Source organism: Peromyscus eremicus, chromosome 9 (assembly GCF_949786415.1).
Source record: "Peromyscus eremicus chromosome 9, PerEre_H2_v1, whole genome shotgun sequence".
NCBI classification, from domain to species: domain Eukaryota; kingdom Metazoa; phylum Chordata; class Mammalia; order Rodentia; family Cricetidae; genus Peromyscus; species Peromyscus eremicus.
In genome coordinates, this window is record NC_081425.1 from 52,466,185 (window position 1) to 52,481,392 (window position 15,208).

General features: G+C 50.8%; 1 protein-coding gene across 1 annotated transcript; it reads left to right on the top strand.

Annotated features, from left to right (window-relative positions):
- Window positions 1–556: 556 nt before the first annotated feature.
- R3hcc1 (R3H domain and coiled-coil containing 1) lies at window positions 557–14,138 on the top strand. The gene is made up of 8 exons (XM_059273391.1): window positions 557–644; window positions 6,348–6,475; window positions 6,858–6,995; window positions 7,696–8,605; window positions 9,442–9,614; window positions 11,259–11,329; window positions 12,858–12,953; window positions 13,827–14,138. Exons 1-8 carry the CDS (start codon window positions 621–623, stop codon window positions 13,958–13,960), a joined length of 1,674 nt encoding a protein of 557 aa, XP_059129374.1. The 5' UTR covers window positions 557–620; the 3' UTR covers window positions 13,961–14,138.
- Window positions 14,139–15,208: the final 1,070 nt, after the last annotated feature.

The following is a 15,208-nucleotide window of genomic DNA, read 5'->3' on the forward strand; positions in this document are numbered from 1 at the left end:
TGTAGTAGAAATAGCCAACTTCAGCCGGAGTGTCCCACTGCAGGGACACACCTACCGTCCCCTCTCTAGTGTGTTGAAATTAGAGCACGACAAGTTACGGGCTGTGTGACATTGGCCTCTTTTTTATTTTTTAATTACGTAGGAGTGGGTATGTACACGAGTGCGGGTACCCATTGAGGCCAGAAACATTTGATTCCCCTAAGCTAGAGTTACAGCTAGTTGTGAGCCACCTGACGTGGGTGCTGGGAACTGAACTTGGGTCCTCTGGGAGAGCACTACATGCTTCTAACTGCTGAGCCATCTCTCAGCTCCTTCCTACCTTAGTTTCTGCATCTGCAAAGTGGATGTCAGAAGTACCAGCCACCACCTAGCCTGTGTCAAGAGTAAATGAGCCGAATGAGGCCGGGCACAGCGTGCCAGGTATTGGGAAAACGAGTTCATGGCTGGCACCAAATTGGAGATCCTCCTGCCTTGATCTCCTAAGTGTTGGGATTACAGGCAAGTAACACCGCACACTGTTTACTCTGGTCCTTTAAGAAGGCCTAGAACTCAGGCTAGGCTGGGCCAGTGGTCTCCTAGAAACTGAGGAACAACAGCAACAATAAACAATTGGGGTTTTGATGATACCTACAGAAGATAATCAGGTAGAGCAGGGAAGGGTGGATTCTTCATTGGCTTCTCCCTGTGGCCCCTCTGTCTTTTCCAGCCCTTCCTTTCCCTCTTTTAGCCTTTCTCTGCGGCCTTCACTGTCTCGGCTGTTGTATTCTGAGTGTGAAATGTCCTCTCCCCCCCCCCCCCCACACACACACACACAGGTCCCTCTCTGAACACTTGGTGCCCAGCGGACAATGCTGGCCTGACAGACTGTGTGACCTATGGGAGATGGCGTCTCCTGGAGGAAATGGGTCTTTAGGGGTGGCCCTTGTGGTTTTCAGTCCAGCCCCACTTCTGGCTTTTTGTCTGCTTTCCGACTGTGACCTGCTTCCCACATTTCTGCTACCAAGCCTTCCCTGCCGTGATGAACGTGTCCCTTCTTAAACCCTTCCCCCCTAGGCTTCTTGTTGATGCGCAGAGGCACTTGATTGCAGCGAAGGGAAGAGAATGAGTAATCCACTCTGCCACACACCCCACCCCACCCCGTTTCTGGGGAACATCTCTTGCTTACAAGTATTCATAACTGGTTTTCTTGGATTTGGGGATTAAAAAAGTATTCTACCATCAATACTGATTTTTAAGATTGATTTTGTGTACGTGTGTATGTGCATGCCGCAGTCCACAGCAGAGATCAGAAGACAGTTTGGGACAGTCAGTCTTTTCCTTCTGTGGTGTGGGTCCCAGCAATCAAACTCTAGCTGTCAGACTTGGCAGCAAATACCTCTACCCACTGAGCCATCTCTTGAGACTTCAGTGGTAATTTAGTTTCCTACACACACACACACAACACCACACCCCAACAGAACCCTTCCACACACACCTCACAAATACACCACTCAAACACTGCAACACCCTTGCATGAACAGGTACACACACCGCACACAATCTCATCAAATTCTTCAAGTTACTTGTTTCTATTCCCACTGTGTGTGTGTGTGTGTGTGTGTGTGTGTGTGTGTGTGAGAGAGAGAGAGAGAGAGAGAGAGAGAGAGAGAGAGAGAGAGAGAGAGAGAGAACTTGTGAAGAACAAAGGTGAAACAAGTTCTTCCTCAATCACTCTACTTTTTTTTTTTTTTAAGATTTATTCATAGCCAGGTGGTGATGGTAGCACCTTTAATCCCATCACTCAAGGCCGAGGCAGGTGGATCTCAGTGAGTTCAAGGCCAGCCTAGTCTACAGAGTGAGTTCCAGGACAGGTAGGGCTACAAAAAGAAACCCTGTCTCAAAAAAAAAATGTTTTAATTATTCATTTTGTGTTATACCTAAGTGTTTTGCCAGCATGGATGTCTGTGCACCACATTCATGCCAAATGCCCAAGGAGGTCAGAAGAGGACATTGAATCCCCCGGAACTGGAGTTATGAATGGTTGTGAGCTGACATGTGGATGCTGGGAACAGAACCTAGGTCCACTGGAAGAGCAGCCAATGCTCTGAATTGCTAAGCCATCTCTCCAGCCCCTCCACCTTATTTTTGGAGACAAGGTCTGTCATTGGACTTGCAGCTCTCTGATTCAGGGAACCTGTCCTGCTAGTGAGAGCCTGGTAGCATCCTGTCTCTACCCCAAACCCCACCCTCCCCCTGTTGGGATTACAGACATGCTTAGCATGTGGGTTCTAGAGGTCCAAGCTTCGGTTCTTGCGTTTATCCAGCGAGTACTTTACCAAATGAGCTGTCTCTCTGGCCTCTCCCTGCCTTTTATGAAGTCTCTGAGATTTAATCACGGGGCCTACACTCTAACCACCAAAGGTTCTTTGTATACCAAAGTCTGACACTAACCTAGAACTTTAGGGGTTAAACTTCTGCATGAAGCAGGCCATGGTGGTGCATGCCTTTTTCCCTAGCACTCGGGGAGGCAGAGGCCTATGGATCTCTGAGTTTGAGGCCAGCCTGGTTTATAGAGTGAGTTCCAGGACAAGCCAGGGCTACATAGAGAAACCATGTCTCAAAAAAGCCAAAAAACAAACCATTAAGCTCTTATATTAGTCAGGTGTGGTGGTGCATGTCTTTAGGAAGCAGAGGCAGGAAGATCTGTGCATGTTCGAGGCCTGCCTGGTCTACAGAGCACACGCCAAACCAGCCGGGGCTACACAGTGAGACCCTGTTTCAAAAAACAAACAACAACAACAATAAAACAACCCAAACTCCTCCTGCATGAATTTAAAGGAGTAAGACATTTTCAAGCTATAGCACTAAGTCATAAGTATCCCCACCAAGGAGGCCATCATTAGATTCTTATTGGTGAATCAAAAATGAGAATGGCTCATAATTTATCACAGGAGAAGGAGGAGAAAAGTAGAGAAAGGCACCAGGCCAGGAGGAGAGAACTTTGCTTTTTCCCATGGTGGCTAGTTCACTTTCATCTTTGAATAAATTGACTAGGCCACTAGGAAAAAAATTGCGGCTATTTATGGATTTTGCCAAAAGGTTTGGGAGATGAGCTTTGTGTGACATGTGGAAGGTGTCTCCACGCTACAGTGCTTTGTCCCCTCCACCTTAGGCCAAGCGAGAGTGCCCTGTTGGTTTCCATGTGGCTGCAGATTTGAGACTGCCTATCAACACCGCAGCTTATAGAATTTTCTGGTGTTAACATGTATTTCCTTTAAAATTCCACAGACATTATTCCATTTTCTTCTGGCATGTGAATTGCTAGAGAAATATACAAGGCACTTCATTTTCTCCTCTTTGGCTTCTACCTAGAGCATTAGACACATATTTGTTGGTGGTTGGTTTTTTTTGTTTTTGTTTTTGTTTTTTAACTTTTTTGGCTCTTTTGGGGAGGCTGCCACATGGAGGCTTATTATTTTCTTATGAATGCCCAGCCTTAGCTTGGCTTATTTCTAGCCAGCTTTCCTTAACTTAAATTATCCCATCTACCTTTTGCCCCTAGGCTTTTTCCTTTTCTTACTTCTATGTATCCTACTTTCACTCTTACTCTGTGGCTGGCTGCGTGGCTGCGTGGCTGTGTGTGTGGCTGTGTGGCTATGTGGCTGCGTGGCTGTGTGTGTGGCTGTGTGGCTGTGTGGCTGCGTGGCTGTGTGTGTGGCTGTGTGGCTGCGTGGCTGCGTGGCTGTGTGTGTGGCTGTGTGGCTATGTGGCTGTGTGGCTGCGTGGCTGCGTGGCTGTGTCTGTGGCTGTGTGGCTATGTGGCTGGCCCCTAGCGTCCTCCTCTCTTTGGTCTCTTGCTCCTCTTCTAATTTATTCTCTCTGCCTGCCAGCCCCACCTATCCTGTCTCCTGCCTTACTATTGGCCATTCAGCTCTTTATTAGATCAATCAGGTGTTTTAGGCAGGCAAAGTAACACAGCTTCACAGAGTTAAACAGATGCAACATAAAAGAGTGCAACACATCTTTGCATCATTAAACAATTGTTCCACATCATAAACAAATGTAACACATCTTAATATAATATTCTACAACACATATATGTTATATATTACTTTACAATCAGAGGCAACCTTTAAAATAATTATTTTATTTTTAACTATGTGTATTTGCACATATGTGCACATGTGTGGTACATGTGCTTATGAAGGCCAGAGATCCCTGGAACTGGAGTTACAGGCAGTTGTGAGCAGTCTAATGTGGGTGCTGGGACCTGAAGTAAGGTTCTCTGGAAGTGCTCTTACCCACTGAGTCATCTCTTCAATCCCAAAGGAAATATTTTTTTTTAGCATAATCTGCATCAGCCATTAGTTTATTTATTTTCTGGAACATCTGTTGTTGTTGTTGATGTTGCTGTTGTTATATGAGCTTTGGCGGTATATTTTGTGAACCTGATGTTTGGTGCTTTCAGATTTAGAACTTGGTGGATTGACTCTTTAACCAGATGTATAATTCCTCTGTGTTACATAGGAAGGGCCTGGACCTTACTCCTACCTTCTTCTCTGATACCGCTCCAGTAGGGGACCAAGGGGTGGAGTGCAACCCCATATAGCTTGGATTCAGTCCTTAATCTTTCAATCATGCTTCCTATTTTGGGTAAAATTCTAGAATATTCTCTCTCTCTCTCTCTCTCACCAGATTCACCCAATTTTACCGAATTTTTGGCTTCTATGCCTTACTCTTGGTCACTGTGTTAAAACTCTAAAGGTGTTAGGTTTTTATTTTTATTCTTATTTATTTATTTATTTATTTATTTATTTATTTATTTATTTATTTATTTATTTATTTATTTATTTATTTTTGCTTTTGGAGACAGGGTTTCCTCTCTTGAGCCTTGGCTGTCCTGAAACTCACTCTGTAGATCAGGCTGGCCTCAAACTCAGAGAGATCCAGCTGCCTCTGTCTCCCAAGTGCTGGAATTAAAGGCGTACGCCGCCGCCGCCGCCGCCGCCGCCGCCACCACCACCACCACCACCTTCACCACCACCACCCAGCTCAGATGCTGAGTCTTAATCATAGCATGTCTATAAGCTATGGTTTGGCAAGCAGGCTAGATCTGGATTTTTGACACTCAACTCTAATCCGAGTTTTAGTGACTACTGCACCCAGTTGCCTATGTGGAACACATCTTGTCAGTGGGGTGTCTCTATGCGACAAGAGGTCTTTGAAGATCTCTCGTGGAAGGAGGAGGAAAGATTCAGCGCTTAGAAACTTAACAAAACATATGTGTGTGATTGTTTTGTCTGCCTGTATGTCTATGCACCACCTGGTGCCCGTGGAGTACAGAAAAGGGTGTTGGGTCGAGAGGAATTGGTGTTACCCTGGTTCTAAGCCACCATGTGGGCGCTGGGAACTGAACCTGGGTCTCCTCAAGAGCAGTAAGTGCTCTTAACAGCTCAGCCATCTTTCCAGCCCTTTAAAAAACAAACAACAAAAAACCCCATGTATTTACTTATTTGCATGTGTGTCTTGCGCGTGTCCACGTGCTGGTGTCACTGGGAATGGAACCCCGAGAGCAGTACACCCTCTTCACCCCTAAACCATCTCCCCAGCTCCAGCTTCCCTTTTCCTTCCTCTTTGTCCCTCGGTTAGGTACCTGGCCAAGAGAATCTAAAATTAGAAATATATAATGCCACCACTATCTAGCGTGTAGTAGTTGTTCGCAAGTTTCTGGTGAATTTCATTGGTTCGAAAAGAAAAAGGAAATAACTGACTTTGGAATCAGAACCACTTTTGACTTGTGTAACTCCAGAGAAGTCATTTCACCCCTTTGGGTCTCCATTTTCCCAAAAGTATAATCACTTAGTCCTGTCTTTGCGGGGGAAGTCCTATGACTCTGGCTTACTCCAGCCCCACCTCTAAACAAGACAAGAACACGCCCCTCTGCGGCAATGCGATACCTCCTCCCGGCCGCACGATGGCGCTGAGCCCGCTGGAGAGCAGGGGGGCGGGGGACCCTGAGCGCGGCGGCCACTTTCCGGACGGCCGCGGTGAGTGAGTGCTGCGGGGGTTGGGGGTTCCCTCCTGGGTCCCCTGATCGCGGCTGAGAAGGGCGTCTGGGTGTCGCGGGGCAGTTTCAGTGGGCTGCGCCCGATAACTGGAAAACCCAGGCAAGGCGGCGCAGGGAGCAGGGGACCCAGCCTGGCCCTGGACGTGAGCGCCCTCGGCCCCGCACTCACGCGCCTCCTCATCGGGCTCCGCAGTGGCCAGGGATTCAAAAGTCGCCAAAGTCCTTGCCGCACGGACACTTGGGGCTGTGGGCGGTCTCCGGGCTTATATTCTTATCCCGGCCTTGTTCATTGCCCCTACAGGCTCTGCCATCTGTCACCCTGGCCCTTCTCTGCTTGGACGGTGTCTTCCTCTCCTCGGCCGAAAATGACTTTGTCCACCGGGTCCAGGAGGAGCTGGATCGCTTCCTGCTGCAGAAGCAGCTATCCAAGTACGGGGAACAAGGGGGCGGCTTTAATATTAGGGAGGGCAGGGTTTGCCCCTCCCCCAGGTTCTGTGCCCAGGTAACTGGCTGGTCCACTGGCCAGGCCCTGCCTGACCTGAGCCTTTACCCTCTGCCGCCTTGTCCAGCCACATCTTTCCTTTGTATCCGAGCGTCATCCCACTCAAGCAGAAGTACCCATCCTCTTCGGAATGATGGGAACTGTAGCTCCCTGAGATCTACTTTGCAATTAGGCGGGGACGGGTTTGGGCACAGTGAGCCTGGTGTGAAGCTAACCATAAACCTGGGAGTGGCGTCCGTGGGAATCAGGCCCAGAAACTGGACCCGCAGCTCCAGCTTCGGCTTAATACTCCATTTGGTCTCTTCCCAGGGTCCTTCTTTTCCCCCCAGTCTCCAGCCGACTGCGGTACCTGATCCATAGAACAGCAGAAACTTTTGATCTCTTGAGCAGCTTCTCTGTTGGGGAGGGCTGGAAGAGGAGGACAGTCGTCTGTCACCTGGACATCAGGTGTGTTATCCTACCGCTGGAGGTGTGTTATCCAATTGCTGGAGGGTTCCCAGCAGTTGGTGTGTGTGTGTGTGTGTGTGTATGTGTGTGTGTGTGTGTGTGTGTGTGTGTGTGTGTGATGGTTGGGCTAACTAGCTAGCCCGGGAGGGCAGAACTTGGCAGGACCCAGGGCCAGGAACCCCCAGTTGTATGAAGTTAGGGTTGCCTTTTGCTTCATCGGGGGTGCCCTGACTTGGCTAAATCAGCTGCTGTTCATGTTGGGTCAAAGGGAAGAGAGTGCACACAAGCAGTGGGACCAGTAAGGGTGGGTCTGTACCCCTCTCTTTGTGAGCACGTGGTGCAGAGAGACCTTGCTTCAGGGGAAGAACCTCAGCCTGTAGTCATCCCTATTCCCGTGTGCATCTCACAGGATGGACATCTTATCATTGTGACTCTGAACCTAATAACAGCTCCTAAATGCAAATATTAGCCATCTCTTGTGTGTAACCAAAGATTCAGCACCCACTGATTTGATTGTAGTGTTCATAAGGAAGATCCTTTGAGTGTGCCAGGGATGGCGTTGTTTGACTTTGCCACAATGCCTTGTAAGAGTTTTATTCATTTATTTATTTTTGAGGGTCATTTTGGTTGTGACCTTTGCTTAATGCTGACTTGCCAGTGTCGACCCAGACATGCTCTGAAGCTTCTGTCCCTACTCCAGGGTACCCAGTTCAGATGGCCCCTCTGGGCCCTGCCGCCCTCCTGCCTCCCATCCCAACAAGTACCGTGGTCCTCGGTACACCTCACATCAAGGAGCAGCTGCTGGTCCCCGAGGTGCTCCTGCTGGCAGGTGGCATCGAGGACGGAAGCCGGACCAGCCTTTGTATGTGCCCCGGGTGCGACGAAGGCAAGATGAACCGGTAGCACCCTCCGTCCCAGGCCTCAAGGGAGAAGACCCAGCTGGTGGAGTTTCAGAAGAGCCTAGAGGGGCTGGGGACCCTGAAGCTGATCGGGGAGTCCCTATGTTGGTGACTCAGGGAACAGAGCTCCAGAAGAGCCTGGATTCAGGCTATGCAAATGATTCACAGCTGGAGCTGGGTGACTCTGAGTCCTCTGAGAATCCTTCTGAGAAGGAACAAGGGGTAGAGACAGTCCTGCAGCAGGGGTCCAGCCCACAGCTGGCCGTGGAGGAGGAAAATAGGAGTCATCTGGTGCAGAGCCTGGTGGACCAAGAGGAGGAAAAGGGAGAGGGAAAGAAGAGAGAGATGGTGGGTGAGGAAGAAGAGGAGGTAGGCAAGCAGAAAGGGATGGTGGATGAGGAGGAAGAGAGGATGGATGAGCAGAAAGGGAAGGTGGATGAAGAGGAAGAGAAGATGGATGAGCAGAAAGGGATGGTGCATGAGGAGGAAGAGAAGATGGATGAGCAGAAAGGGAAGGTGGATGAGGAGGAAGAGAAGATGGATGAGCAGAAAGGGAAGGTGGATGAAGAGGAAGAGAAGATGGATGAGCAGAAAGGGAAGGTGCATGAGGAGGAAGAGAAGATGGATGAAGAAGAAGAAAAAGTGGATGGGGCAGAAGAGGAAGAGGATGATGACACAGACCATGACGATTCCAGTGAGCTGCTACAGGAGGTGATGAGGCGCTAGAGCCCAGAAAAGGGAGGGCGGAGGTGAGGTGGGTGTGGCCTCAGGTGTGTGGGAGAAGGGCCTTGGGCTGGAAGTGAGGGGGATGTGCTAATGGGATGTTGGTAGAATTGCTCGAGCCTGGGTGTTGGGTGATAGCAGTCCTTTAGGGAACCTGGAGAAGGAACAGTTGTATTTGGGTCCCAGTCCAACCATTTAGGAGATGGTTAAGCAAGTCATTGGCTCTTTAAAGTCGCTTCTTCATAGGAAAAAAAGGGAGTGCATGTATCACAAGGTAGTGGAAATAGTCCTCACAGGTGCCTTGCTCTCTGTTAGAGAAAATCACCCCCTGCCTGGAGCTTTGCCTTAGAACTTTCCTTAGTAGTTTCCTGAGACCATGTGCCTGCCCCGCTTGTTGGCTTTGGATCAGTTGGGATGGGAGGGTGGGTATCTTTGATTTCTGTTTTATGCACAGTCTTTGAGAAGACCACATTTTTAGTAAGGAAACTAAAGATATTGGCTTTGTTCAGCTCTTTTTTTCTACAGACCCTGAAATTTTGGGCAGACTACTTAACTCTGCCCCTCCACGTTTCCATCTTTAAAGAGGGTATATAGAATGCACTTTTCAAGTTTAGGTGAAACAGTGGGCACGGTTGGCAGCCATCTAATGGGGACTCCATAAAACCAAGCACCCTCCCCTAAAACATCCACAATCTGAGGCTCCAAGCTGCCATACCCAGACTCCTGCCGAGCAGACTTCTCCCCCAGAACTATCGGTTTGGAAAGCATCGGTGGGGCCCTGTGTGTCAGAGCTCCCCCTTGCCAAAGGGTCCATTCACTCCCAGATCACAGCCAACCTGACTGAAAAGGAGATTGAGATAGAGAAAATCCACCTGGACACATCCTCCTTCTCAGAAGAGCTACCCGGGGAGAGGGACTTGGCCCACGTGGTGGAGATCTATGACTTTAAGCCAACACTCAAGACGGAGGACCTGCTGGCCACCTTCTCTGAGTTCCAGTGAGTATTAAAGACTGGGAGAAGCTAGGCTAGCCCTTCCCTGCTAGGGATGATTGCCTGCCCCAGAAAGGAAGGCTGAAGGTAGGTGTGGATGTCTGGGCTACTTGCCCTGAGGCAGGTCAGCCTGACGGCCCTGACTGGAGGAGAGGAAAGGTCGGTGTTTGAGCACCTACACTTTCAAAAGCCCTAGACCCGGGCAGAGTCCTGTGTGTGCACACCCTTGCTGGGACCATGAGGCCTTCCATCAGTCTCAGGACATGGCTCTCCATATACCAGGGTCATTGGGTCTACAGTAGTCTGATGGGGGGCACCTGGCTTGAGCGGGTCCGATGTAGCCTGGAGGGATACACTCGGAGACAGGACTTCTTGCCAGCTCTGAGTTCTCATGGATGCAACCTTCTGCCACTTCTCTCTTTCTCTTCTTCTTTTTTTTTTTCTTTGTAATTCGCAGTTTTTTCCTTTGTCTTTGCTTTACCTATGAGGGCTTTCTAAAGCCCCTTTCTGGGGCAGGAGAGATGGCTCAGAGATCACCAGCTGTTCTTACTGAGGACCCAGGCTCAATTCCCAGCATCCACATGACAGCTCACAATCATCTGTAACTCTAGTCCCAGGGGACCTGAAGCTCTTTTCTGACTTCCAAGGGCACCGGGCATGTACGTGGCACAGTTATAAGTGCAGGCAGAACACTCAGATACATAAAACAAGTAAATAAATGCTCAAAGGAATTTTCTATAAAACTCAAGAATCTTACATACTTCAATAACTATCTAAGGGTACATCCTAATATCCTAATAGAAGAGAGCCTTAAGACATGATGACTAAGAGCGCTTGCTGTTCTTGCAGAGGACCTGGGTTTGGGTCCCAGCACCCACATAGTGGCTCAGAATCATTGGTAACTCCAGTTCCAGGAGATCTGTGTGCACCAGGCACGCATGTGGTACACATTTACACATGCAGGCTAAACACTCACGCATAAAATAGATCTAATAAAGGTAAATAAAACCCCTTTATTCCCGGGCCTCCTCTCCGACACTGCTTCCCATCCCGCTGTCCCTTGTCCTCTGCACCTGTGCTGAAGGGACAGCTGAGGGGGTGGCACAGTTTATTTTTTCAGCTGTCTCTCACTCTGTGGCCACACAGGGCCACCACTGACGCCCTGTCAAGTGGGCAGTGCCACTAGAGGAGTAGGGTGGTTCCAGAGCTGCTTCTAGCTTTTCCTGGGCACAGAGTGCATGGTGGTTTCCTGAGAAACAGGGAGAAGGCCACCCAGAGCCACGTCCCCGATGTGCTTGTTTGGACATCTCTCCTCTCCTGCCACATAAGCCTTTTAGCTCTCTTACTCAGAGCCCATGCCCAGCCTGGCTCTGACAGGACCTGGGGAGTCTTCGTCACTCTTTGCTTTGGGCTGGATGAGTCTTCCAGCACTGGCTCGTTCTGTTCTAGACGCTGATGTTTACAGAGTGACAGTGGGTCTTCCTGGAGCTGACTTAATGCTCTGACGAGAAAGCATGCCATGATCCTCTCTAACGAAAGAGATAGCTTTGTCTTAGGGTTTGCGTTGGGAGGGACCTGGCCTTCAGGCTCCAAGGGGAAAGGGTCTTGAGCACCGGCTTTTGTGAGCCCCTGTGTCCTCTCCTCACACAGAGAGAAGGGCTTCAAGATCCAGTGGGTGGATGACACTCACGCCATCGGCATCTTTCCCTGCCAGGCCTCAGGTAAGGTGGTTTCCTGTTGGGCTGTGCTCCTTCTCTGGCCTCCATTGAGAGCAGAGGTGCCTGGGTTCCCTGGGTGGAGGGCCAGCCATGTCTGGGTGGAGACCACCCTCAGCTCATGGCTCAGCTCTCAGCAAGCCTGAACCACAGTCTGGGTGTCGGGTCCTATGGCCTGGGAAACTCAGGAAGTCTATGGCCTTTCCTCTTTCTGTTGGCACCATCAGTAGAGAGGTATTAGGATCAGGGACATTTACTGAACAGGTGGCATGGGCCAAGCCATAGGTTCTTCCCCAAATGGAACGAAAGCATCAGGTGCTATTGCCCTGGGTCACAGGCATGCAGCACAGGGTGCAGGCAGGTGCGTTATCAGTCAGTTTTCGCGTCAGCCTCGGGTGTGAGCCCATCATTCCCCCACCCTCCAGAGTGCCAGGGTCTGTGTTGGAGTATGGGCGTCTCACTGTGGAAGCTGGAGCACCATGCAGCCTCCTCACTGTGACTCAGGACTCCTTGTCCCCTTCAGCCACTGTCCCCTGCTGTCCCTGCCATTCCACTGCCACTTTGGGTGTATTTAGAAATAAGACTCTCCAGTCCTGAACCATGTGTGCACACCAGAGCCGGGAACATCCTACTTAGGTTTGGCCTGGTCCTGGTAAAGTCTAAAGTTGAGGGTGGAGAGGAGCAGAGGGAATGATGGGGAGGGAGCCCCTGGAAGGGAGGTAGGAAATAAGTCCAAGTGGTCAGGGGAACTATGGAAGAATAGGCTCTGGCTGGGTATCTTAGTGAGTTTCTACTGCTGTGGTGAAACACCATGACCAAAGAGCAAGTTAGGGAGGGAAGGGTTTATTTGTCTTACACTTCCACATTGCTGTTCATCACTGAAGGAAGTCAGGACAGGAACTCAAACAGGGCAGGATCCTGGAGGCAGGAGCTGATGCAGAGGCCATGAAGGGCTGCTACTTACTGGCTTGCTTCCCCTAGCTTGCTCTGCCTGCTTTCTTATAGAACTCAGGACCACCAGCCCAGGGGTGGCACCACCCATCATTGATCACTAAATAAGAAAATACCTTACAGCTGGATCTCATGAAGGCATTTCTTCAGCTGAGTCTCCTTCCTCTCTGATGACTCTAGCTTGTGTCAAGTTGACACACAAAACCAGCCAGTATGCTGGGGTAGCCTTGGCTGCCTCCTGGGCCTGTCCTAAACAGTATAGCAAGAGCGGGTCATGCCCTGGCTCAGTTTCTTTGTCCATATAACACACCTGTTGTGTCCCGATGTCATGTGCACCTTGGCTCAATGTGGGGGGGGGGAGGTGCAGGGAGTACTGGTGTCCCTGGAGACCTTGGGGGATAGAAGGAGAGTCTGGTCTAAACTCTGACTTTCCCAGGCAGAGCCTACCCATCTTGCTGTGAGTATCTGAACACTGGGTTGGGGCATCACCTGACATCACAGGCAATGCCCACTACACAGTTCCATAGGGTTATGGGGCACAAGGTGGCACAAGAATCATCCCGGATCTCCCTCCTTTCTCCAGCTGCTGAGGCCCTGGCAAAGGATTTCTCCGTGCTCAAGATCCGGCCGCTCACACAGGGGACAAAGCAGTCCAAGCTGAAAGCCTTGCAGAGACCAAGTAAGGGGAGCCTGTCCCTCCACGGGGAGGCTGTGTGTGCTTTTGTGTTTGGTGTGTCTGCCCTTCTTTATTTCCCTGCGCTTCAAGAGCCTGAGCTACAGCAGCCGGTGAGGCTCAGCTTCCCCTAGGCCTGGAGAGGGGCTAGGGTCAGCTACGCTCACACCTTCCTCTGGCCCTTGATCTAGGAAAAGCCCCGTCTGCCTTCTAGAGGGCCGGGAAGACTGTCCCTGGAAGGGTAAAAAGTGCTTGGGCCTTGGGATCAGCCCCAGATGGGACCTTGATTGTTACTTACCTCAGTTTACCTCGGGCGAGTCACTTGCACAGGAGCTAGATGTCACCTGTTGGCTCCCTCCCTTCCCTCTTCCAGAAAGCAGGGTGGGGGCTCTCAAAGGTCAGTTTCTATGACAGCGAAGCTGGTACCAGCAGACTGGGCCCAGGGGAGGTCTGCCAGAGCCATCCATGCCACTGTGAATGGTGACATGGATGTCCTAGACTTCTTAGAAACAATGAATATCCCATCTTTATGTCCAGTGGTCCAGGTGTCCTGTCCTGAGTGTTTCTTCCCAAAGGGCCTCACAGAACAAGGGGATACAGGGTTAGTTCCTCCTCAGCCCCACTGTACGGATGAACCCGGTTGACAGGAGAGGTCGGTTTGTGTCAGGTCCCACAGGGAGGCAGAAATCCAGGCCTAGGGCCTTCCTGGGGCCCTCTCACAGGCATCTGACTGCTGTGGGCACAGCTGGGCTCCAGCCTCTGCTCCATACCATTAGCCATGGGCTGACCCTCACCTGGCTTTCAAGGCTGCCCCGTCACCCAGAGGAGAGACATCCCTGGCCTTGAATCCAAGTCCCACCCACTGGGTCTTCCTTTCAGAGCTTCTGCGGCTAGTGAAGGAGAGGCCACAGACAGACTCAGCCGTGGCCCGCAGGCTGGTGGCCCGGGCCTTGGGGCTCCAACACAACAGAAAGAAAGAACTGCCTGCTGCCCAGAGTCTCCTGCCGTCTTGAGGCCCCAGACCCAGCTGTCCGAACTAGGCTGGGCCCCAACACCACACACGCCTTTACAGACCCAAGGACAGCCCCCGGCCCCCCCCCACTGGAGCTGCGGTGGGGCACGCATGGCAGGCTTTTGTTGATCTGGTCCCAGAAATTGAGAAGAAATAAAAATGTAAAGTTGTATTGCTCACATCCAAGTGTGCTCTTGCGGGACACTAGAGGGTGCTGTTCCATCTCTTACTGTGGGTCTGCGGTTCCTGAACAGCAGGTCACCTTGCCTAGAGGATCCCATCTTAACTTGGGGGCATTTGTGCACAGGTGTGGCCCCGTTTGGGGAGTAGGTGGTACTTGCCCCTTGCCACCTGCCCAGATTCCCCCATTTCAGGAACCCCAGCTTGCCATCTTGTGCTGTGGGTGTAGCAGTGCTTGGGTGTTAGTTACTTGTGGATGTGGATTCCAAAAGGGCTCCTTACAAAAGTGAGCTCGAACAAAGCAGAGAGGCGAGACTTGAGTGCATGCTGAGTGTTCCCCTCAGAAATGGGCCCAGGGGCGTCCTTGTAGGACAGACAGTGCTCTCCTCTCTGGAGTCTTGGGTGTAGTATTGGAGGCACCGTGGCGCACTGTGGAGTTTGGGGTCATGGCTGATCTCGGGTTTGCTGGGGTCAGCACACTTAACACAGGAGAGCCTAGGGAGGGCTGGAGCCCTGCTCCGCTAGTGCACTGTCTTCCTTGGGAAACTGCCCTATGACAAGCCGTCCTGCCCGTTTCTGGCACATTGCTGTGTCCTTATCCAAGTTTCAGTGAACAGCAAGCGTTGACGACGGGCCACAGCTGGCCTCTGCTGCTGTTCACGTCTCTCAGATTGCTTCTCGGGGCTGCAGCCTGTACTGAGAGAGCCCTCCACATCACAGAGAACTTTGGAAGACATGGGGACACTGAAAGTGTGAAACTGAATATGTACGACACTCCTAGATGTATGTAGGAAGCTGTGGGCCCAGGGGCAGTGGTTCAAATGAAACCTAGGTACGAATAAGGACATTTCGCTCCAGCCTGCGAGTATGTATGTGTGGTGAGGTGGATTTGGTGAGCACAACGTAGGATCCAGTTGATAGCACAGCTGAACTGGTAACTTACGACCAACACTCTTCCGCGAACCCAGTAACATGGAGCCAGCTGACCGTGGATTGACCCATGAGCCCAAATGAACATTTTCCTCCTTGCACATTGTTTCTCTAGGATATTGGTCACAACAACAAAACA

Excerpts from the sequence above, each read along its gene's own strand:
- R3hcc1 (XM_059273391.1), top strand. The coding sequence starts at position 621 with ATGATACCTACAGAAGATAATCAG. Across the intron at positions 645-6,347 it reads TACCTACAGAAGATAATCAG|GCTCTGCCATCTGTCACCCT; the intron begins GTAGAGCAGGGA and ends TTGCCCCTACAG. Across the intron at positions 6,996-7,695 it reads GTCTGTCACCTGGACATCAG|GGTACCCAGTTCAGATGGCC; the intron begins GTGTGTTATCCT and ends TCCCTACTCCAG.